Genomic DNA, 24,347 nt, shown 5'->3' on the forward strand with positions numbered 1-24,347 from the left:
GAAAAAATAAACTTTTAACTTGTTACTGAAACAAAGCGGCAACACGGTTAGTTTATAAATATATTTTTTGGATTAAATTAATAATTTTAAAATTCACTAATTTTAAATATTATAATTTATTATTGATATTTTAATAAATTTTTAGTTTAAATTAAATAATTAAGTTTATATTTACTAATTTTAATTACTTAATTTGATGGTAAAGCAGGTTGACACACTTATTCAAAATTCAATTTACGATTAATCGTTTTAATAAGTCATTCAAATTTCAACATATGATTAATCGTTTTAATAAAGTATATAGTATTGTTTTTATTCAAAATATGTACAAACACGTTGTCATAAGATTTAAAATAAGCTTAATTTAAATAATTAGCCTAATTAGTTTCTACAAGAATGGAATTGAAGTGTGGAAATTTAAGTTTAATGTAGGGAGTTTCTTCCTCCAACCCGACAAAGTTCTTTCTGCAACTCATCAATATTCAAAAATACAATTTTATCCAAAAAAAATTAAATAACTTTCGGATTAACTTTTTCAAAAATCTTTCCAAACAACCTTTTCAGAATTTCTAAGTGTATTTCAAAAAAAAATTGGAATAAGATTTCTGGAAAATGTATAATACATTCTGGAATGTTTTTCGGAATAAATTTTTTGAAATGTATTATGGAAAAAAAAATCCAAAATCAAACTGGATTAGATGGGGCATCTTGATATTTTTACCCATTTCATGGGGTGCAGAAAGAAATAGCCTTAATTTATCTTAATCAAACAAACATAAGTTTTTATGGGCTGAAGTAGGTTGATCGGCTAGCTTATGGGCCATGTTTTTGTTTTATAATAAGTGCAAGGCAATTTCTTCCTGCACCACCCCGTTTTTCTTCCTACACCCCCAAAATTCTGAATATTCCTAAAGTACCCTTGACCTATAATTTGAAAAGGGCACTTTCCTGGACTTGCATTGTAGCAGTTCATCTTCATCACTGAAATATCAACTACTGTTGGGAGTCTTTGCAATTCTTCGAAGTAAGGTGGAGCAATACAGAACGTTGTCGAAGTATTGTTTGGGTGTTAGAGGTAAGACTACAGTTTTTTTTAAAGGCATGGCGGTTATGGGGATTTTGAGGTTACCGGATATCGGGATCCGGTAATATATTCCGGATTTAAGAATCCGAAATTAATTACATTGTGTTTTCCGGATAAGGGGGTGTTCTGGAAGTAAAATTATCATAGATTGTTGTTTTCTGGATTGCTGAATCCGGAAGCCTGAATTATATTACGGATTGGTGGATCCGGAAGCTTAAATTGCATTAGGGATTTCTGAATCCGGAATTGTTTTTTTGTGTTATGGATCCCTGAATCCGGAATGGTTTTTTTGTGTTATGGATTCCTGAATCCAGAATGGTTTTTTTGAATTATGGATTGGTGGATTTGGAATGATTTTTTTGACTTATGGATTCATAGATCCGAAATGCAATGATTTAGTTTTTTTTTTTTTTGTTTGTAGAAGCATGGACAGTAGTCAAGAAATTGAACAAGAATTATATGATGGGGTTGATGTGTGGGATGATGATGAATGTATAAATGTGTTTACTACAGATGAGGTAAGGTTAAGTTTGTAAAGTATGTTTAAGTTGTTTGTTAATTAGTAAATGAAATAATTTGTTATGATAACTTTTGTAGATATTTCGTACTCGGGATGAGCTCCTAAAGTGGGTTAGAAAAGTTGCATTTCACTTTGGTTTTGTTATTGTGATATTGAGATCGGATACTTCAACTGGCCAGCGAAGAAGGAAGACATTTGTATTATTAGGTTGTGAGAGAGGTGGTAAATACAGACGATATAAGAAGGATTTAAAGGTTACTGAGAGTGGAACTAGGAAATGTGGTTGTCCTTTCAGATTACGAGGGTATCCAATAAAGAGTGGTCAAGGATGGATATTGAAATTAATTTGTGGGTCTCATAATCATGAGTTGGCAAATACATTGGTTGGTCATCCATATGCTGGTAGGTTCACATGCAGTGAGAAGTCAATGCTTATGGACATGACAAAGAGTTCGGTGAAGCCTAGAAATATTTTTCTAACAATGAAAGAGCATAATGAGAAAAATGTCACCACAATAAAACAAGTTTATAATGCACGATATATGTACAAAAGATCAGTATGAGGTGATAGAACTGAAATGCAACAATTGACGATGTTACTTGAGCGAGATATGTATATCTATTGGTCTAGGTTTGAAGAAGGGACGAATGTTGTGCAAGATTTATTTTGGACACACCCTGATTCAGTGAAGTTATTGAATGCCTTTAACATTGTATTGATGATGGACAGTACGTATAAAACTAATAGGTATAGGATGCCCTTGTTTGAAGTTGTTGGTGTAACCTCAACGGGATTGACCTTCAGTGCTGCATTTATGTTACTCGCATCAGAACGTCATCATAACTTTGTATGGGCCCTCGAGAAGCTAAAAGGTTTGTTTTTGAGAGTTGATTCATACCCAAAGGTTGTGGTTAGTGATAGAGATAATGCTTTAATGAATGCAATAAATGTTGTGTTTCCCGAAGCTGCTAATTTGTTATGTCGTTTTCACATTGATAAAAATGTTAAAGCAAAATGTAAAATGAATGTTTATCCAAAAGAGGCATGGGATCAAGTGATGGAATCTCGGGGAGCAATTGTTGATTGTGAAAATGTAGAGTCCTATGAACATCGTGTGGAGGCCTTTAATGTTGTTTGTTCACCATGGCCTATATTTACTGAATATGTGATTAGTACTTGGTTAAATCCACATAAAGAGAAGTTTGTTAAGGCTTGGACGGATAAAGTCATGCACTTAGGCAACACGACAAGTAACAGGGTTGAGGCTGCACATTGGAGTTTAAAGAGGATCCTTGAGACGTCAATGGGAGACTTATGCTTTTGTTGGGATTCCATTAATAAGATGATCATCTTGCAACATAATGCAATTAAATCTTCATTTGAAAAGAGTTTGCATGTAGTGAGTCATGTCTTCAATGTAACAAGATATAAGAAATTGGTTGGCTTCGTTTCAAAATATGTCTTGCAGTATATTGCAGAAGAGAGTGATCGAGTTGAATATGTTGGTTTAGATAAATCTCGTTGTGGGTGCACCATTAAATCTACTCATGGCCTTCCTTGTGCTTGTGAATTGACTTCCTTTGGTGTTGGTAGCATACCATTGCATTCAGTGCATTTCATTTGGACACGATTAAGCTTTTTAGATATTTCAAATGATGATACTTTAGCAGAGTTATCCATCCAACAAGAGTGGGTTGTCATCATGAATCGGTTCAATGAGGTTGACATGGTTGGTAAGATTAACATCAAAGCCAAATTACGTGAGATTGTCTATCCAGATAAGACATCTTTATGTCCACCAACGGAGAAAGTCAAAACAAAAGGTGCACAAAAAGGGCGTCAGAGTAAATTTGGTAGATCAACGAAGCGAATTCCTTCTTACTTTGAACATGTTGATGCCATTCTTTCACAACATGATAGTTCATCTAGTTTGAAATGTAGCAAGGGATTTATTTCGGAGACTCCTCCGACCAAATCAATACCAATGCTACAACAATTTCCGGTGGGAATTCGTCCTTACATTGTTGATATTGTTGATGTTAAGGCTGACGGTCATTGTGGTTATCGTGCGGTTGGTGCTTTATTGGGCATGGGAGAGGAGTCCTGGGCTATTGTACGCATGAACTTGCATAAAGAACTTTGTCAATGGCGTCAAGAATATATTGATTTGTTTGGCGATGATGAACGATATGAATTTCTGAAAAATTCACTTCTAGTTGACCACATGGTAATTCTATTCATTTTGAATGATGTTATTAATTGTAAAATGGTGTATGAGTTGGATTAACTTGTTACATTTTCTTATGTTTGCAGATAAGTACAGATAAGTGGATGACAATACCGGATATGGGATACGTTATTGCGAATCGATATAATGTGATTGTTGTGTGTTTATTTCTTAAACAATCATTGACTATTTTTCCATTAAGATCCCAACCTCCAACATATTTTAATCATCACCGCATCATCTGTATTGGACATGTTCATGGAAATCATTTTGTTCAGGTTTGTTCAACTTCATTGTTAATGAATTTTAGGAATCATAGAAAATCATAATTAATAATTAATGACATTTTTTACAATTTTTAACAGGTTCAGTTGCAACAAGGTTGCCCGATTCCACCAACAGATATTTTATGGTCTACTCATTGTTATCCAATTTCCAAAACTTGGTGTTCATATTATACTAGTCAGATGCAAATGTTTACACAAATTATGTCCATTGGGCGACATTTATAGTTGTAATTGCATTGATAAATGAATATGTTAACATTATGACTATTATAAATGCGGAAGAAGAATTGTCTAATTTCATAACCAAAGTGTTCATTCATCAAATTTAGAAATTCAGAAATAATTGTAAACTAAGTCTTTCTTCACGAAATTACAAAACATAACAACAACTAAAATGATCATCATCATCGTACGTGTCGTCGTCTGCGGACATACACAGACATGTCCTCGGTGGCTGATCGGGCTAGCATCAAGGCTGTATGTGTCCCTTCCCAGGCAGGTGAATCCTCGGTTAAATGACCATCATCTATAATCAATTGCAAGGTGGATGTTATTCTTCTACAAAGACCCTACAATTATAAACAAATTACATTGATTGCAATTGAGAATGTATTATTTAAATAAGCAAGTAATAAGTTCTTACCACTGCGGGATGCTCAGAGATAGTATCATTCCCGTCCTGACGTCGTCCATCAGGGGTAATCACCAGAGGTCGATTATCCTCAGCCATCTGAATGATATATGGGTGTGATATAGACTGAAACCACTCCAAATATGCAGAAACACAGGTTCCAACATCAGTTGCTAATACGGCACCCTGTACGAGGTTAGCATTAAAATCTAACCATCGATGGTCGATCTCAGATGTGGAGGGATCACCATTGGCTGGGTGACGAGGGATACACTGTATATATCCATACTGTCTAAGTACACGTTCAAGCAAATGCATCTGCCTACAAGCCCTCAATCGAATGTACCCTGAAAATAAAGAAATCCACTAAAAAGGACGCACCGCTCTATGCTCTTCATAGGGCATCCATTGAACAACACTTATACAAAGACTATCTAATTGCATCCGAACAGATGCAAGTGTGGACAACCTACTCCCGACCATATATTTAATACACCACGGCTCATCCTCAACATAGTCATCCCGAACTTGTCGATGCCCAATACTCAGAAAGTGCTTATATATCCACGATGCCAATAACGTCACATACCCAGCTAACTGTCTAGTATTTGCATAGGAACCATCTCCCAACTGCTCATACAAGTGGGTCAAAGCAGCTGCTGCCCACGAGTATCCTCCAGTGTGCCTTAAATCTACAAATAATCCCAAGTAGGATACACTAACCGATGTAGCACTCTTATTTGCAAAGATGGTGCAACCTACTAGGTATAACAAATATGCTCGTGCAGCCACAGTCCATTGTCTCCTACTACATGCGTCCTCATACATCTCCCTCAACCAGCTTAGACGCACATGTCCACCCTGACAATGGCGAGTCTCAGCAGCTGCTACTCCCCGTTCTACACGAAGTGAATCAACAAGCAAATCGGTCGCCGCAACTGCATCCAAGCTCAGGTACGTGTAAAACTGTCCGATAATTGGGAGGTGCAACAAATTCGACACATCATCCAATGTGATGGTCAACTCACCTACAAGAAGATGAAAAGAATTTGTCTCTGGGTGCCACCTTTCTACAAAGGCACACAACAATCCTTTGTCTATCGTGTCATAGCTTGCCCCAACAAGTTCAACTAAACCTGACAACTCCACTGCAGGTAGTATCCGAGGATGAGGAGCACCCATCTTATTCATTTTTCGGCCATGAGACACCAATTTTAACTCTCCTCGATCCTAATTTAACCAACCAAAATCATATAAAATATACAATTTAATGAACGAAAATCATATCAAATTAACAATGAACAAGTATCATAATACAACATATTGACTTACCACACCATTCCACACATCTTCTTCTTCTTCTAACAGAGGTTGTGGGACATAGACGATCACCTTGTGAACCTCCTCCCCTAGTCTTCACCATTTCTATTCAATTACACCATTCCAGTTAAACCAAATTACAAACTAATGAATAAGATGTTGAACCAATACAAACACAAAACAACAAATATAAAATTCTATTGAAACCAAAAGAGATTAAAAAAAAAGCATTGTATCATTTCTACTAAACAAACATTGTTATCTAAGATCATAAAAACACAGGTCCGGATCTTCCTTTTATTATATATGTGACTTTGTCTGATCCTTGTTAATGTAACACGAGTTAAATATTTTCAGGAGATTGATTACACCAAGGAAGCTGTTAATGCTGAACTATTTGCGAGTAACTTTAAGCAATTGGATTATGTGAAAGTCCCTGCAATATACTGCGATTTTACCACACTGCAGGTTTAGCATTCAGTTCTCATAGATAAAAACATTCTAGTTATACATCTTTCCCATTTTACTTATGATGTATTTCTTATTCATCTATGTAATTTAACTATTTTTCAAATGCAGATTCTGACAATGGACTATGTTCTGGGAATTAAAATAAATAAAATACAAGCTTTAGATGAACTTGGTGTTTGGGTGGGTCCCGTAAAGATCTCCCATGTTGGATTCCAAGTACACACTTTGCATGCTATATACTTAACTTTTGGTTTAATCATATCATATTGCATAAAATAAGAGAACAAGTAAGAACTTGCACAGTAAAAGGGTGGCAAATAAGCTTTGCATAAAATATTGTTACATTCCCTTTTCAGCTCAAATAGAAACTGATTTGATCTTTGGCTGTTTTTGGTACTGCACTTAGCATTGGAAAACATTATGATAATTGTGAAGTTTGAAAAAGATTTATAAACAGGGAGTTCTAATAATTTATTTTGCCAGTTAACATCAAATGTTCATATTATTTCAACTAATTTATATGGATTTGATGAGCAGGGGATTCAAAAATTCAGAACTTTCCTGGATCCAAAATTTTGGAACTTTCTCGGATCCAAAAAATCGGAACTTTCCTGGAACTATAAATTCAGGATTTTACCGCAAGCATAAACTCGGGATTCTACCGGATTCTATGATCTGGAATGCAAGAAAACACTTACGGAAACAAAAATCCATAAAAAAACTGGATGTGCAGATCCGAAAGCAAAGAAATTAACTTACCTTGATTAAAAGCACTCTATATCAACAACAGAAAATGTCTGAGATTGTAAGGATAGCAATTTGTAGGTGCGGCTGCTGCTAGAAAATGAAACCCACGGCGATGCACTGAGAGAATCGTTGCTTGCGCCTTTTAGGATTTTTTTAGGTGAAGGGTATTTTTGGAATTTTAAAAACTATTAAGGACGATTTAGTCTTTGCATAAGAGTGTGGGGGTGCAGGAAAAAAACGTGGGGGTGCAGGAAGCAATTGCCTAAGTGCAACTCACAAATGATTAATACATGTGTTTGTTAATGTATATTTTATTTTAATGCTAGTATTATCTTTTACATTGAGTTTTATTTTTATGTTCTAGCACTTCTTTGTTTTACATTTAATAAATTTTATTTTATTTATATCATTAGATACTATATAATAATAAAAATGTCATCTTATATGTTTTTATCCTAGTTTAAAGTAATTAATTTTTTTTATTACTAGTTAAGTTATTTTGATATTTTAAATTTTCTATGATTAAGAAAGAAAGCAGTCCATAGCCCAACATGTTTAGAACATGGCCTAGCGGGTTAGAGTAGCAAAGGTTTAAATTTCAGCTCTTTCTTCCATATATAATTGGAATCACTTATACTTCTTTTACTTTCGTCATACATTTCTTTAAGTAAAAAAAGTCTAAATTATCCTTATGATTACATATGTATTCATTACCCTGTTTTTCTTTCTTTTACCTACACTTTTATACTAAAGCAAGTCTTCCCCACCTATCACCATAAGTGTTTTCATTCTATGTTGTTTTGAGTATGTTTTATTCCTCATCTTGTATTATAATCGTTATATATCTCATCAAGATCTTAAGGTGAGTCAATTGTCTTTCTCTTTGTGTGTTTGCACGTTTATAATTTTATTGGAGATTTTCACTGTTAAATCTAAATAGGGGTGGATATGGATTGAATTGTTTAAAATTTAATCTAGATCCCAAACAAATGGATTGGATTTAAAATCCATATTCATTTTAACTAGAACAACTTAGCTCAATAACGACTCAACATCGGCCCGAATCGATTCGGTTTGACATGGGTCCGGGCCAACTCAGCTCAACATGGACTTGGGTGGACTTGACTCTCCATCGGCCTAGACCGACATGGACCCGAGTTGACTCGGCTCTACATCGGTCTGTGCCGACTCGACTCGACATTTACCCGAGGCAACTCGACATGGGCCTGGACCGACTCAACTTAATATAGTCTCGTGCCGACTCGGCTTGATATGGGCCCAGACTGACTCAGCTCGACATTGGTTAGAGAAGACTCGGGTCGACATCGGTCGGGGTGGACTCAGGTCAACATTGGCCTGAGCCGACTCGATGACTTGATAGGGACGCGGGCTAACTTGACTCGACATGGGCCCAAGTCGTCTCAACTCGACATCGGCCTGGGCCGAATTGGCTCGACATGGCCCGAGTCTACTGGGTGTGACATGGGCCCAGTGTCGACTCGACTTGGGCTTTGGCCCACTCAACTCAACTTGGGCCAGGGTTTACTTGACTCTACTTTGGCCTGGGCAAACTCTACTTGACTTTTGCTTGGGTTGACTTGGCTCAAGTTTGGTCCAAACTGACTCGACTCGACTTTGGCCCAGACCAAATCGTCTCGACTTTAGCCCGAGCCGACTCGACTCAACATGGATTTGGTAATTTAGATTTTTTGCCCACCCTTAAATCTAGGAAGCAATATGGATAAACCAATTTAAAGGTTTTTTTTTCTATATTACATGGTCTATAATGAGTTTTTGGATTGCATAATTTGAAATTAGTTATAGAAACATTTGCAATAATTTTGATTGAATAATCCAAAGTGCATTTTCTAAATGAATTCTCAAATTGTATAATTCAAATACATTTTGTATTGTCCAATCCATAATATATTTTACGTTATTTTTTAATGTGCTATATTTTATCTTAAATAGATATGCATAGGACACTGAGTGGTGCCTCTCAGCCTAGTGAGTGCAACAAACATACAACCTTCATTTGTAAGAGAGACATTTTGGACCATGTGATGTGGGTCATGTAGATAATAATGTGTATGTAAATGATGTGTTTACATAAGGAGTGCATAATGTGGAAGCATTTCTCAAGAGACTAGTAGATATGTCCATATTGAAAACCAATGATGATTACATTTCTAGGATTTTTGTGGGATGAATGTCTCATAGATGAAAGATGACTACATTTGGGGTCATAATTGAGCATATGAAGACTATAATGAATAATTATGGTCAGTTGCCCTTTTGTGACGCTAGTTATGAGACGATGGACAATAAGTTATTATATGATTTTTGGAAAGGTGGCTTAAAAGACCTACAACTTCCATGTAGTGGGAGGGACATCACATTGGATTATGGTTTCCATTTCTTCACATTCATAAAATTATGACGGTAACATCACAAGTTTTGGTGGAGCTGCACAAGTTTTGGTGGAGTTGCTTAGAGTGGAGTATGACAACGCCTTGATAGAAACCATGACTTATTTTCTTGCATGAAGTATATGAGGAATCTTGTGCGCACATCATTGATGGACATCCACTAGCTTTTTACATTTTCTTTTGACATTTTTATTAAAGTGAAACCAACATAGAAATTCATAAACTTTAGAAAAAACGGTGTTAACTTTATTTACTAAAGCAAAAATTCTATTAGAGAACATATTCGCTATCGTAAAAACGTTTTTAGTCTTTTAAGAGACAAAACAAAGTTGTTTTCTCATTCACTTCCCAAAAACACAAAAGTTGCAAAGAAAGTCAACTTGGTGTACGTCACATCAAGAATCTCATGTAAATGTGACTTACAGTTGTTAGTTTTGCATGTATGGTTCGTCAACAAAAACAATACTAATTGATTATACTAAATTAAGGTGTGTTCACAAAACATCTATCAACTCTTGAGGTTTTATCCAACCTATTTTCATTAATATGTGTCATGCTATAAAAACATCATTAATTATTACATTATAATTCTTGACATTTTTTATATTTGTACCTCATATAGTAAATTTACTTTATAATGGTAACATACTCTTGGTTGTTCTCCTTAAAAATTAATGAAATGTTTGAGTTTCACTAAACTCATTGTTAGATTACTCATTAGTTTTTAATTTGCCATCATACCTACTAATATATACAACTTATGATTATGATATTTATAAAGTAACTTTACAATCCAATTCAAACACTAATTTACAAGTAATTTAAATAGAAAATTATATTTTTACCATTTTTAGTTGCAATAAGTTACAAATACTTTTAAAAACTTGTATTTGTTACCTATTTTACAATCTAACTACACAATATCCTTCAACTAATTCTTTTAATGTTGAAGAACACTTATAAACTTATCAACTTTGTATGTATACTACTTTACTTTAAAATTGATCATCCATTACACTTTTCTTAACCAAAATAATGAACTTCAATAAAAAGTATTGTATTTTAAAACATTTGGTTGATAAGTAAAAAAAACTTTCAAATTATATAATTTGTAAGTTAAAAACAAACTTTTAAATTGAATAATCTAAAAAAAAAAGCAGAAAACTATACTTTGGATGGTTAAATATAAAATTTGTAATTATATTTGTGGATTAAGTGTTTTAATAGTGTCTTACGGATCTCCCAAACCATAGGTTGAAACATATAATTCAAAATTGTATAATGCAGAAATTTTAAGTGTGATACTTTTTTAGATTATACCATATATAGAACTTAATCATTTACAACTATGGATTCTATAGAATTTCAAAATATTACATTTAGGGTCAACGTTCCATAACAACATTAACTCTAAAATTACTATCATAAACGGATTAATAAAAAAATATAAATACCTCTATTATTACTAAAATAATTAAGAACAAAACGTAGAATTTAATTCAATACAACAAACTTCAATACTCGGAAGATTTCCTAAAAATAGTAATAAAGAATAGAGATTGTTCTAAAATAGAAAAGACAAACTACTTTAAAAAAAAATGGCTGTGTAAGAAACTAAAGCTTGGTGAAATCTTTCCAAAGTTATGAAACGAACAAATTATTCATAATAGTTTTTTTTTTATAACTTAGATCGATTCATCCCATTTTCTGTTATGAGAAATCAAAGGTGATTTTTTTTTAACAACTTGTAAGAAACAAAGTTTCCTAAAATAAAATAAAATTCAACACCCTTCAAGAAAAAGAACATTCCACAATCAATTCAATTTTAATCTATGAAATCCTTATTTACAATGATAGATGCCATTACATTGTATTTCAAAAGATCAAGAATACATTTTGAATATACTCAGAATCTTGATTCAGTATTAACATTATGTCATTGCAGTGTTATAAAATGCCCAAGTAAGATAAGATTTTTGAATTGTCCACTTCAGATTACATATTCACAATTGCTTTATTAGTTTTTTCTAGAAGGGCGTTGACTTCTTTCTATAATGGTATTTTTAAAAGGGTAGTTGATTTTTTTTTTCGAAATTAATTTCCTAAAACTTATAATGTTTTTGTAAGTTGCAATTATTTTATAAGAAAGATTTATAAATTTTTTTTATTTTTAATATATTATGAAAAGTCTTTATTTTTAGTTGATTTGAAATTGTTAATAATTCTTTTACGACCTATTAATTCGTATGCAAGACTATATATGTATGAATGATCAATAGTGTATGATATAATAAGTTTAATAAATTTAGATTTTAAATAATCTTGATAACATCTAAATTTTATTTTATAAAATATCTCCATAAGCAGCCTTTTATTTACATAAATATGATCCAAATAATTTTATATATCAATGTTTTGTGGTACCACAAATATTAACGACTAGACTTGGTTAACGAGAATGGGTGAGTGAAGGATGCATTTGACTAATTTTATTGTAAAACAAGGGTAGGTTAGGTTCAAGTTGGGATTAAAAACTGTGCAATTGCAATTCATTTTAATACCTAATTTCGTATATGTATTGTTTATATTTAATTTAAGCAATATATAAAAGCAAATAGACATAAAAGATTAAAATAAACATTGAAGAATTGAACCGGTTGGATAATCCTGTGGTGGTTTGACTGGACCGGATCATACAAAGCGAGAGTTGAGTAATGGTAAAGAAAAGGAAAACGGGGTAAAACCATAGCAGACAGCAATAATCAATTACGCACAGCTGCAACAACCAACACAGGCAGCACCAACCTCCTTCTTTCTCTTCTCTTCTATTTTCTTCTTTTTCTCTCTCGCGCAATTCGCCTTCTTCTCCTCCATCTCCAATTCACTCTCTCCACACTTTCATTTCCGTCGAATCCTCGAGCGGAACCGGCGATCGAACCGAACGCCACTCCGCCCGGAATCTTCTAGAAGGTACGCCAAACGATGACCTCTATTTCCTTCTTCTTCTTCGCTTTCCTTGTGTTTGAAGCAGCAATGCCGGTTTCGTTGCGATCCGTGCGTTTTCTTTCATTGACTTTTCAAGCTTCGATCGAATCGTGCGCGAATGCGCGAGATGTAGCGGAGAGATCTGCTGTCTCTCGATCTGTTTTCGCAATGCGAGGCGATCCGAGTTGATTTGATTGCTTGAGTTTGTGTTCGAGCAAGATCCGAGACTTGTTTTTTTGCGTTCTTGGCTAAGCGACGACTTTTTGTGTTGGATGAACGTGTGGTTGTTTTTGCTTAGTGTTGTTGCGTTCTCGTTAGATAGAATTTATTTCAAATAGTTAACTTAGCTAAACGGTGGAGCTTGTTTCAGTGTCAGTGTTATTGAGCTTCGAGTTGTGCATACTTTACTTCATTTAGTTGTTGGAAATTTGTTCTCAACTCTAGTCTAAGCGAATGAACTAGTTGTTTGAGTTGACCGAGGAAGCTAATGAATTTCCTCCTAGTGTGTACTGTAGACTTTTAATGTGAGGTTTTATAATGGTTTCTTGTGTGGTTGGTCAAACTTAAGATTGTTTTGCTTACTTTTAGTTGCCTCACAAGACCTTTTGTACTGAAATCGTTGATGAACTGTCATTGTCAATCATTTACCTGCTGTTAGTTAACCGGATAAATGAATAGTGTGCAGCTCATCAATCACCTTTATTACTTCGTTTAGGTTCAATTTTATGCATATGGAATATAAGATTAGAGTCATAGTGGATCCAGATTCGGTGCAGTCATTTTTGTCTGCAGTCATGCATTTTGTGCTTTTATAACTGTTGGATGAAGATCAGACTGCTGAGATTTAGATGTGTTTTAAGTTGATTCACCAAGATATTATCCAAGCCGTCTGATCTTAACTTGATGGTTCTAAATTGCTGAATGCGTTCAAAAGTGAGTGCAGGGAATGTGGATCTGAGTATAGACCATCAGAGATGCATTTTCTATTTTCGTTTAATTGGTTTCTTTCCATATGGTCTGCGGTTTTCTTGTTTGATGGATGACATAATGTCTGTTCTTCCAAAAGGTTCGTATAGAACTTGCTGTTCATTAAGCTGTTTTGTGGTTATCGTAATTTTACTAATTATTACTTACAGGTGGATTGGGCTTTCATAATTGGAATGAATATTTTTTAGATTACTCATAAATATTTTGATGGAAGAAATGGAAGAAACAAAGGATATAAAGATATCCAATGAATTAGATTCTGATGAAATAGTAGATAGTGGTGTAAAACAATTTATTGAAAGTCCTCATCAGGAAAATGTAATCTCTAGCAGCAGTGTTGGGGTTGAACTTATAGATGAAAGGGATAACTTGCAAGAACAAGTTATTGATTCTGTAACTACAGCAATGGATGAGGACCAGTTTGAGCAAGTATCTTTGAAAGACCAAGATAAGAATAATGAGTATGAGGATTCAAACTGCTCGCCTGGTTCTGATAATAAACAGCATCCATTTAGTGGAAATGCAGAGAATTCTCGATATTCTTTTGGATCAAACTCAATGGAGAATGATTCTTCCCCTGTTGCGGACGTGCATCATGATAATCTTTCTTATAGTCCTGGGTCAGAAGAACATTATGGTCATACATCCAAGCATTTTTCTGCATCAATTAATTTTAATTCTAGCGGATATTCTACTGTTAATTCTCCACCAAAGCCAAAACAAAAACATGCAAAGCCGAATGTGTCTCCAGAATTGCTCCATTTAGTTGATTCTGCTATTATGGGGAAACCTGAAGGTATGGACAAGCTGAAGAATATTGCAAGTGGTGTAGAAATTTTTGATGGTGGGGAAGAAATGGATAGTGTGCCTTTCTTAATTGTAGATTCACTTCTTGCAACAATGGGTGGTGTGGAAAGTTTTGAAGAGGATGAAGATAATAATCCTCCCAGTGTGATGCTGAATTCTCGGGCTGCCATTGTGGCAGGTGAACTTATTCCTTGGCTTCCTTATGCCGGTGATGCTGATGATCTGATGTCACCAAGGACACGGATGGTTAGGGGACTACTTGTGATATTAAGGGCTTGCACTAGAAATAGAGCAATGTGCTCAATGGCTGGCCTGTTAGAAGTGTTGTTGAGAACAGCAGAAAAAATTTTCACTGTGGATGTTGGCTTAAATGGTGAAATGAGGTGGGATGGAACTCCTTTGTGCCACTGCATACAATATTTAGCGGGTCATTCTCTCAATGTGAGCGATATTTATAGATGGTTTCAAGTAATTACAAAGACACTTACAACAATGTGGGCTCCACAATTAACACTGGCATTGGAGAAGGCAATAAGTGGAAAGGAGTCAATGGGACCAGCTTGCACCTTTGAGTTTGATGGTGAAAGTTCTGGTTTGCTTGGTCCAGGTGAAAGCCGTTGGCCATTTATCAATGGATATGCTTTTGCAACATGGATCTACATTGAATCATTTGCAGACACACTAAATACAGCTACAGTTGCAGCTGCAATTGCTGCTGCTGCAGCAGCTAGGTCAGGAAAATCATCAGCTATGTCAGCTGCTGCTGCAGCTAGTGCACTTGCTGGTGAAGGTACAGCACACATGCCACGACTGTTCAGTTTTTTATCCGGTGATAATCAAGGTATAGAGGCTTATTTCCATGCTCAATTTTTGGTCGTTGAAACTGCTAGTGGAAAGGGAAAGAAATCTTCTTTGCATTTTACGTATGCTTTCAAACCGCAATGCTGGTACTTTGTTGGTCTTGAACATATAGGCAAGCCTGGAATTCTTGGGAAAGCAGAAAGTGAAGTCAGATTGTATATAGATGGATCTTTGTATGAAAGTCGTCCTTTTGAGTTCCCACGAATTTCCAAACCTCTTGCCTTTTGCTGCATAGGAACTAACCCTCCTCCTACTATGGCTGGTTTACAACGCCGTCGTCGTCAATGTCCTCTGTTTGCTGAGATGGGTCCGGTTTACATCTTCAAGGAACCAATTGGGCCAGAAAGAATGGCATGCTTGGCTTCTAGAGGTGGGGATATAGTTCCTTCTTTTGGTAATGCTGCCGGGCTACCATGGCTAGCAACAAATGCCTATGTGCAGAGCAAGGCAGAGGAAAGCGTGCTTTTGGATGCTGAAATAGGAGGTTGCCTTCATCTGCTCTATCATCCTAGTTTGCTCAATGGGCGTTTCTGTCCTGATGCTTCACCTTCTGGTGCTTCAGGTTTGATAATTTCTATCGATTCTTTTATGATATAGTACATGAGTAATGAATTTTAAACACTGCATAAATGCATATTGATTTTTCATGCAGAAAGGCCCCTGGTACCTGGTAAATAATCATTGGAAGGTCAGTTTGTGGATTTATATGATGGAAATAAAAAATGATTTACTATATTTTGGGTTAGTGTTTGCAATCATCACAATGGTGGTTCTTCTCTAAATCTCTAGTAGTGAAATTTTTTCTTTTACCTTATTACTGGGAGGCTTCTACTCTAATTCCAAGTCTTTGATTCTTGATATCTGAAAGTTTATTTTCTTTTGTTTAAAAACTGAATATCTCAAAGACTATTTTATTTCTGGAATCATGAACAGAACAGTTACGAACTTGCATTAAGCTCATATCCTTGCATATATAGTTGCATTAAGGGTATGAAATTCATTGAGAAATAGACATACCATTAGTGGTCTATGTGATTAAGCTGTCTCTTGAGGTTATCTCTCTCTCATTGCAAGTCTGGCAACTACACAAATAGATTAGATAAGCTGGTTCTTAGAATTTGAACGTAAGGCCTCATTCTACCTTACTTAACTAGCTTGTAATGTAATGAATGTCCAAATTTTTTAAGATTTATTTAAATCATATATCTAGTCGATGTGAGACTAAATACCACCCTGAGACTACAATTTAAGACAGTTCCCAAAGAGGCTACAACTAAGTTGGGCTAAGGATAACTGCATTTAATGTGGCTTTCCAACACAATCCTCCTGCCCTGGGCTATTGGCCTGAAGGGTGGTAATGTGGGTGGCCTTACAAAGGATTTAATTTAGTCTTTGAGACCGTCTTAGAGTTTGGATTTGGGATCTAACCCAACCACATAAAACTGGTTTGTAAGGTAAGAACTTCCAAGCTTTATCCAAGACATACCTTCAGTCAATATGGCACTAAACACCACCTTCAAGGCTGCAACTAAGGCATCTTCTTCAGAGGTCGCAACTAAGGTGTGCCCAGGTGACCACAATTAGTGGTGTAAATGAGTTGAGCTATTTGTGGACTGTTCAAACTCAATTCATTGAATGGTTGATTAAATTTGTTCTTAATTAAACAAACAAACTCAATTTTGAAATTGAGCTCGATTATTTAAATGAGCCAACTCTCAGCTTTACGTGTTTGAGAATAACTGTTTGTGAATAGTTCGTTTGCTTCCACAAACTCACGCATGCATACATACATATATATCATAGAAACATTTCTTGTCTGCAAACATTTTGTATATTCCTTCTCATGACATTGTTATAAATATTTTTTTATTTGCTACGTTTACAGACATGTAAGTAGTAGAAAATTTCAAATTATGTAGATACTACTAGTTGTATAAAAACACTTTTGTATAGTCTTTTGTTAGATCACTAATGCGTTGGTCTTGGGAAAAATGATTTTTAATAATAATTTCATTTCTGTATTTAAAGCTTTCATCCTAAGTTTTTTAAGATATATCTACTGTCATTGCAATATAAAATTTTCTGTATTGTTTTCTAGTCTTCTTATGGTTCCTTTATAATGATTCAGGAACTCTTCGACGTCCAGCTGAGGTTCTTGGGCAAGTCCATGTTGCTACACGAATGCGACCTGTGGATGCTTTGTGGGCATTGTCTTATGGTGGTCCCTTGTCTTTGCTTCCTTTGACTATAAGCAATTTACATGAAAATACTCTGGAACCTCAGCAAGGGAGTCCACCTTTGTCTTCAGCCACCACATCTCTGGCTGCCTCAATATTTAGAATTATATCCACTGCTCTTCAACATCCAAGGAACAATGAAGAATTGGCTCGTGGAAGAGGACCAGAGGTTCTATCAAAAATTTTAAATTATCTTCTCCAAACTCTATCTTCACTTGATGTTAGAAAGCATGATGGTGTAAGAGATGAGGAACTTGTTGCTGCTGTTGTATCCCTTTGTCAATCTCAGAAGATCAACCATGCACTTAAAGTGCAGCTCTTCACTACACTACTGTTAGATTTAAAAATTTGGAGTTTGTGTAGTTATGGTATACAAAAGAAGCTTCTATCATCTCTTGCAGATATGGTTTTCACTGAGTCAATGGTAATGCGAGATGCTAATGCCATTCAGATGCTTCTTGATGGCTGCAGAAGATGTTATTGGACTGTTCCTGAAATTGATTCTTTAAATACTGTTTCCCTTACTGGGGCTACACGTCCAGTAGGTGAAATCAATGCTTTGGTTGATGAACTCTTGGTGGTAGTTGAACTTCTCATAGTGGCAGCATCTCCTTCGTTGGCCTCAAATGATGTCCGATGTTTACTTGGATTCATGGTTGACTGTCCACAACCTAACCAGGTAAAGCAGTAACATTTAAGTGCTCTTCTTTTTGGTGTGGGCAATAAGAAGGGATTGTCAGACAGGACACTACAATGACACATAGGCATATGGGTGCAGTTAATGCTATTAAATGCATTTGCTAGAATAGAATTTCACAATATACTTTTCTGTGGTTCTTTCTTTCTTATATGGCTTCCAGTGGCACGATTGCTTGTTTGATGTTATCAACTGAGTTTTTTTTATCATTAAAAGTTTATCTTTTAGAATGCAGTTTTTTTTAAGTGGTAGGTACTTATTTCAGGGGTTTGGTAGTGTATTTCATGTTTTTCCAATATTATATAAAAAACACCTTTCTTTTTGTTTTATGATACAAATGGGCGTTATCATTTAGTTCCTTTCAGCCAGAGACTCTTTCCCATGCAGTACTCTGTTCCCTTGTGACTTGGCAACATTTTGGTGACAAGCCAATATTATGGCAATTGATGTTGACGTTACACTAACAGATACATACATATATATATATATACATAATATACAACAAAAATTGTTGAATGTAATAAATAGGAAAAACTAATAACATGTATCTAAAACAGTTGAAAGAAATAGATGAAATATATTTTTGAGATGTTTTACAAATGTGATTACAGTCCCAATTTATAGACTGTTTACAACCAAATTAAAGAAAGAAATAATAGGTAATAAAAGCAAGAAATAATAGGTGATTAAAGCTGTACAAATAAAATAAAATAAAATCACTAACAAATCTCTCCTAATAAATAGAGAATGAAATCTGCACTTAATTACAAAATAATTCTCCTGATTATGCAACACCTCCCCTCAAGTTGGTGAATATCTATCATTCCCAACTTGCAAGTAAGATCTTTGAATTGTTTTGTGGGAAGTCCCTTAGTAAACATATCAACCAATTGGAGTCTTGAAGGGATGTACTCGGTGGCTATAAGACCATTATCCACCTTCTCCTTAATGAAATGTCGGTCTATCTCTACGTGCTTTGTTCGGTCATGTTGAACTGGATTGTGTACAATACTAATGACAGGCTTATTATCACACACCAAACCCATAGGAGCTTCATATTTTATTTTGAGATCATCGAGTATGATCTTCATCCATAATAGTTCACAAACCCCTTGAGCCATGGCTCTAAATTCTGCTTCTCAACTTGATCTTGCAACTACATTTTGTTTCTTTCTCCTCCATGTCACCAGATTTTCACCCAAGAACATGCAATAGCCTGTGGTGGGTCTCCTATCAACAATTGATCCTGCATAGTCAGCATCAGTATATATTTTCATGAATAAGTTTCCCCCTTTTTTGAATAGCAATCCTTTCCTTGGAGAGGCTTTTAAGCACTGAATAATTCTATTTACTGCTTGCAAGTGTCTTTCTCTTGGACCAAAACTCCTAGATTTGTTTTGAAAAAAACAGTGCCTAAACTGCTTTTTCGGCCATGGCCACATGGAGAGGTGGCTGTCATAATCTGCAACGTGAAACTTACAATGCCATTGAAGTCTAATGACATTTTGTTCAACTTCGGCAATCCCATCATGGGGTGGTACTGCTATGGCAACCTGGCTTCTAGTTGACGGCACTGACTTGGTGATGGTGGTTCAGGATCTAGTCATGATATCAGTCTCTGCATGCATGATAATAAGGTCATGCTCCTCTATTTCAGTTCTAACCCCACACTTGTGAAAGCCATGTGTTGGGCTGCATTTTATATGGCACAGTAAGGCACAGCAGTTGTGAAACACCTAGCTAGCTGAAATCTGTAGCAGTTCTCTTTTTTAATCAAAGGAGAAAATGCTATGGCATCACTATACAAGTTGCTTGCCTAACTAGGTTAACTCTACAACTTCTGTATCTGTAGTAGTTTCCAGGTTACTAATAGGTTATATTTTGCAGTATGTTGTGTTAGATTGCAATATATTTAATGCATGTAATCTTCATGTTCTGGATCTCATGTTAAGTGTTTTTTTAAGTTTGTAAAATCTTGAGTGTTACACATAATATAATGCTTTGGTTTGATTCTTTTATTTGAATTTTATAAAACTAATTTATTATTTCTTCAATTTCAGGTTGCTAGGGTGTTGCATCTTTTATACAGATTGGTTGTCCAGCCAAATGCATCTAGAGCTCACACATTTGCGGAAGAATTCCTGGCATGTGGTGGCGTAGAAACTCTTCTTGTTCTTCTCCAGAGGGAAGCTAAAGCTGGAGATAATGGTGTCCTGGATTCATGTTCAACGAATACTGAACTTCAAAAAACTAAGATTGATGGTGGTAATGAAATGACGAAAGGAAGTCAAGAGGATGAAGGATTGAAGGAGAAAAGTGAAAACATCTTACAGGACAATGACCATGCTTCCCTTTCTGTTGATAGTGGCAATAACTCAGATCCTATTACTCCTCTATTTGCCTCTGAAACTCCTTCTGTCAAGAATTTGGGAGGCATAAGTCTATCCATTAGTGCAGACAGTGCTAGAAAAAATGTTTACAATGTCGATAAAAGTGATGGGATTGTTGTTGGGATCATAGGTCTCTTAGGTGCATTAGTAGCTTCAGGACATCTGAGAATTGGTTCCTGGGCAGGTCCTGATACAACAAGCAATCTTTTGGGTGTTGGACTCCATGACAAAGGTGGTACTATGTTTGAAGACAAGGTCTCTCTTCTACTTTTTGCTTTACAAAAGGCTTTTCAAGCAGCACCCAACAGGCTAATGACTAACAATGTTTACACATCTTTGTTGGCTGCCTCGGTATGGCTACCTTCCTCCATTCCATATTCCTATACTGCAAATATGGCAAATATCTTTTCATTTTAATATTTTTTTATAAAAGTTCCATCTTCCATGTCTTTACCATGCTTTATTCAGTATAAGTCCATTTTTTATTTATAAAAGCATGTTTGGCATTACAATGAAATTTTAACATCCCAATTAGGTTGGCATCTTAAAACTCTAATCACATGTCACCACATGAAAACTCCATAAAAAGGAAAAACAAAAAGATACAAAAAGCATGAGGGGACCAAATTAAAACTCATGCAAGAGAAAAACAACTTCCAAGTCACTAACAATACCTAAACTCAGGGAGCTTGAACGATTTTTGATTAAATCAAACTTTATTTGAAGGTAAAAAGATCATACCATAAAAACTCAAGTCTATTAGCAATATCAAGATTAGCAAAGACATCAACACATCTAAACTCCATAGTCTTGTAGGTAGTAAGAGCCTCTGCTAGCGAGCCTTTAACTTCCAAGGAACAACACTAGAGTTTTGGAAAGCATGGTAGACCAAAGAAGAGTGACATTCAAACCAAATGTGTGTATAGTTTTTCTCTTTAGATATCTCAATAGCAAAAATGGCAACCATCAACTCAACATAATGGAGGTTTTAATGCCCAAATAGGCTTAAACTCTCCAACAAACAACCCCCGACTACCTCTGAAGATACCATCACATGCAGCATGTCCAGGACAGCCTCTAGCACCACCATTAACATTAAACTTGAATCAAATAACTCTAGGCATGACCCAATAAACTTGCTTAACTCTAGTAACCGTGGAAGATCTAGACTGTACATTAAAAAACTTCAAAATGCAAAGGATTTTTTACCTATGATCTAAATATTCCAACCAGTGTTATCGAAATCCGGTTATGGCAACGCCACGGTGGCGGATTTACAACTTGCCGCCACAAACATGTTCGTGGTGAAATAGGTTTCTCATGGCGGCTGCATTTTGCACCATGGGATGCTAGCGCTGAACGGAGATGGTGAAAAAGGATGAGATAAACCTTAATGTGTGCAGCGACACAAGGCGCAAGACCCATCCGGAAAAGAAGGAGGTTGTGAGGCGGTGCGAGACCCATCCGAAAACGAGGGAGGTTGTCAGCACGAGAAACCCTAATGTGCAGTGTTGGAGATCCCACAATTGTAATGGCATCTCTTTCCCTCCTCAATTCTTGAGGTTATTCTATATGTACATAATTGTTATGTTACCTTTCATTCATCTCTCAGCTAATCCCATGACTTAGTATTTACATTCACTAATTTTTCTTACCTTACACGAATGAACTTTGGGACAAATAGTTGGCATAAAATGTGAGTCTCACGGCCTTTATCATCTCTTTGTTGTAATCATGCTTTACCTCAATTTCTTTGTTGGTATACATGGGGCATTTTGGGGTTTATTTAAGTTTTAGAAATTTGTACCCAGTCTATCCAGATTGTCGATTCTTCATTGTGAGTCTTGTCGGTTAAAAACACATTTGTTATTCATTTCTTAATTGAGTCAACAAAATGGCCATGTTCCCATTTTCCTTAGTTCATTTAGATGTCTGTGGTCTTTCTCATGTTGTTACTCTGTCTGGTTTTAAATATTTTCACATTTACTGGTGATTTTTCGCAATGTGTGCAATTTATGTTTGATGAAAAGCAGGTTTGAAATATTTTATTTACTTGAGGAATTTTATCATGAAATTAAATCCACTTTGGTATCCCTATATGGTCTCTCCGCACTGATGAGGTAGTATATATCTCATTTAGTACTTTATGATGGCATTGAAGGTCATTCTTCTTTAAACATCATGTGCTACACCCCTTAACACAATGAGGTGGTGGAGCACAAGAATAAATATCTAGTTGAGACCCCCACTCGTTCTTTTCTCCTACATGGCAATGTTCCCCTATGTTTTTGGAGCTATGTTATTTTATCAAATTGCTAACACATCAATTGCATTCCTTCCTCTGTCTTAAATAAGCATGTCTCCTCCCCTTAACAAAATGAGGTTATCAATGGTGTTTTATTTCTGCTGATCTCATTTTTTGAGTCTGCTCATTCTCCTTTGATATATCTTAGGGGTCAGTCTTGGATCCCTTGCTCTTGTTCCACTTTCATCCCTTTCTCAAGATGACCTTGTGGTGCATCAAGATGATCTAGAATAGTTGCTACCAACTATGCAACCTCTTCAAACATATCAATGTCGCAAATGCCTTATTAACATTTCCACACTAGTCCATGCATTGGCTTGTGACAACATAGTAGTGGCTGTGCCATACTTTCTAGGTGCCATCTTTTTACTGGATCTGTGCCGGCCTAATAGTGATTGACTAATTTCTATGTGAAAAGGTATTCGCTTTACTCGAAACTCATTTCCTCACTATATCAACCTCAATTATCATCATCTTTCTTCTTTGATTTTTACTTGTCTTCTTTGTCTTTGGTGTTTAGCCATAACATTCGAGGTGAAGCATTATCATTGAGTTATTGTATATTCTATGTATATGTGAAGTACCAAAGAGGTTGACTCATCATATATCATAGTTTTGTATTAATGGAATCTATTGTTACTTTCATAATGTTGTTTTAGTGATTCATGCATTTGTTCGAATTCAAATTCTATCGACTACTCTGTTTCACATTTTTGTCTACAAATTTTGATTCCCATATTTTGTGATATTGCCCATTCCAGTTTCTTGAATTAATTTCTCAATACTTGATCTTTTGTTAGGGGGAATTTTTAACTACGCACTAACTAAATGTTTTCTTTTTCTAAGAAAGGAAACTTACTAGTTGAAGGGAGAAGGATATTTGCTAATATTAGTGTACAATTTCCTCTTATTAACCATGACCCAATGCAAATGAAAGAAAAAACATAGAAGCCTTGAAATCTCTTTGAATGCTTATTCGAGAAGTATGTTTAAAAATGTCATTAGGTGATCAGGTTACTAAATTGGTAATACTATCCTCATTAGCTGATGTTTTCATTTTTCTTTGTTTTCTCTCCCTGTCAGATAAATGCCTCTTCTTCAGAGGATGGGCTAAATTTCTATGATTATGGTCATCGCTTTGAGCATTCACAACTTCTGTTGGTGCTTTTGCGTTCTCTTCCATTTGCACCTAGGCCTTTACAGAGCAGAGCACTACAGGTATTAGCTTAACAGTCATGCATCTGTTGTTTATATAGTGTGTTTTATATGATTTATGAGGTGTTTGCTGTTTCATGTGTATTGTATGTGATGAAATTCTCAATACAGCTCACTTGTACATAATGTACTGCTTAGTTCATGCA

General features: G+C 35.4%; 4 protein-coding genes across 6 annotated transcripts in view; 3 read left to right on the forward strand and 1 right to left on the reverse strand.

Moving 5' to 3' along the window:
- The first annotated feature begins 1,101 nt into the window (after nucleotides 1-1,101).
- Nucleotides 1,102-2,167, forward strand: LOC137823692 (uncharacterized). Its single transcript, XM_068628917.1, has 3 exons — nucleotides 1,102-1,145; nucleotides 1,506-1,602; nucleotides 1,682-2,167. Exons 1-3 carry the CDS (start codon nucleotides 1,102-1,104, stop codon nucleotides 2,165-2,167), a joined length of 627 nt encoding a protein of 208 aa, XP_068485018.1.
- A 30-nt stretch (nucleotides 2,168-2,197) lies between these two features.
- LOC137823693 (uncharacterized) lies at nucleotides 2,198-4,344 on the forward strand. Its single transcript, XM_068628919.1, has 3 exons — nucleotides 2,198-3,832; nucleotides 3,919-4,110; nucleotides 4,198-4,344. Exons 1-3 carry the CDS (start codon nucleotides 2,198-2,200, stop codon nucleotides 4,342-4,344), a joined length of 1,974 nt encoding a protein of 657 aa, XP_068485020.1.
- Nucleotides 4,345-4,523: 179 nt separating this feature from the next.
- Nucleotides 4,524-5,932, reverse strand: LOC137823694 (protein MAIN-LIKE 2-like). The gene is made up of 3 exons (XM_068628920.1): nucleotides 5,245-5,932; nucleotides 4,763-5,097; nucleotides 4,524-4,688 (listed from the first exon to the last, which is right to left on the reverse strand). The coding sequence occupies exons 1-3, from the start codon at nucleotides 5,930-5,932 to the stop codon at nucleotides 4,524-4,526; spliced, it is 1,188 nt and encodes a 395-aa protein (XP_068485021.1).
- Nucleotides 5,933-12,410: 6,478 nt separating this feature from the next.
- The window catches only part of LOC137826382 (BEACH domain-containing protein C2), a 49,375-nt gene continuing 37,438 nt past the window's right edge, over nucleotides 12,411-24,347 (forward strand). For 2 of the 3 annotated variants that reach the window (XR_011083483.1, XM_068632331.1), the window contains exons 1-5: nucleotides 12,452-12,687; nucleotides 13,839-15,919; nucleotides 17,486-18,273; nucleotides 20,352-21,032; nucleotides 24,070-24,204. Coding sequence is in view for 2 of the 3 variants with exons in the window: in XM_068632331.1 (XP_068488432.1) it covers nucleotides 13,897-15,919; nucleotides 17,486-18,273; nucleotides 20,352-21,032; nucleotides 24,070-24,204 (3,627 nt within the window). In the remaining variant the exon portion in view is untranslated. Of the gene's footprint in view, nucleotides 12,688-13,838; nucleotides 15,920-17,485; nucleotides 18,274-20,351; nucleotides 21,033-24,069; nucleotides 24,205-24,347 lie in introns of all 3 variants that reach the window. The other variant, XM_068632329.1, reaches the window with a different exon arrangement.

Source organism: Phaseolus vulgaris, chromosome 8, assembly GCF_000499845.2.
Source record: "Phaseolus vulgaris cultivar G19833 chromosome 8, P. vulgaris v2.0, whole genome shotgun sequence".
NCBI lineage: Eukaryota > Viridiplantae > Streptophyta > Magnoliopsida > Fabales > Fabaceae > Phaseolus > Phaseolus vulgaris.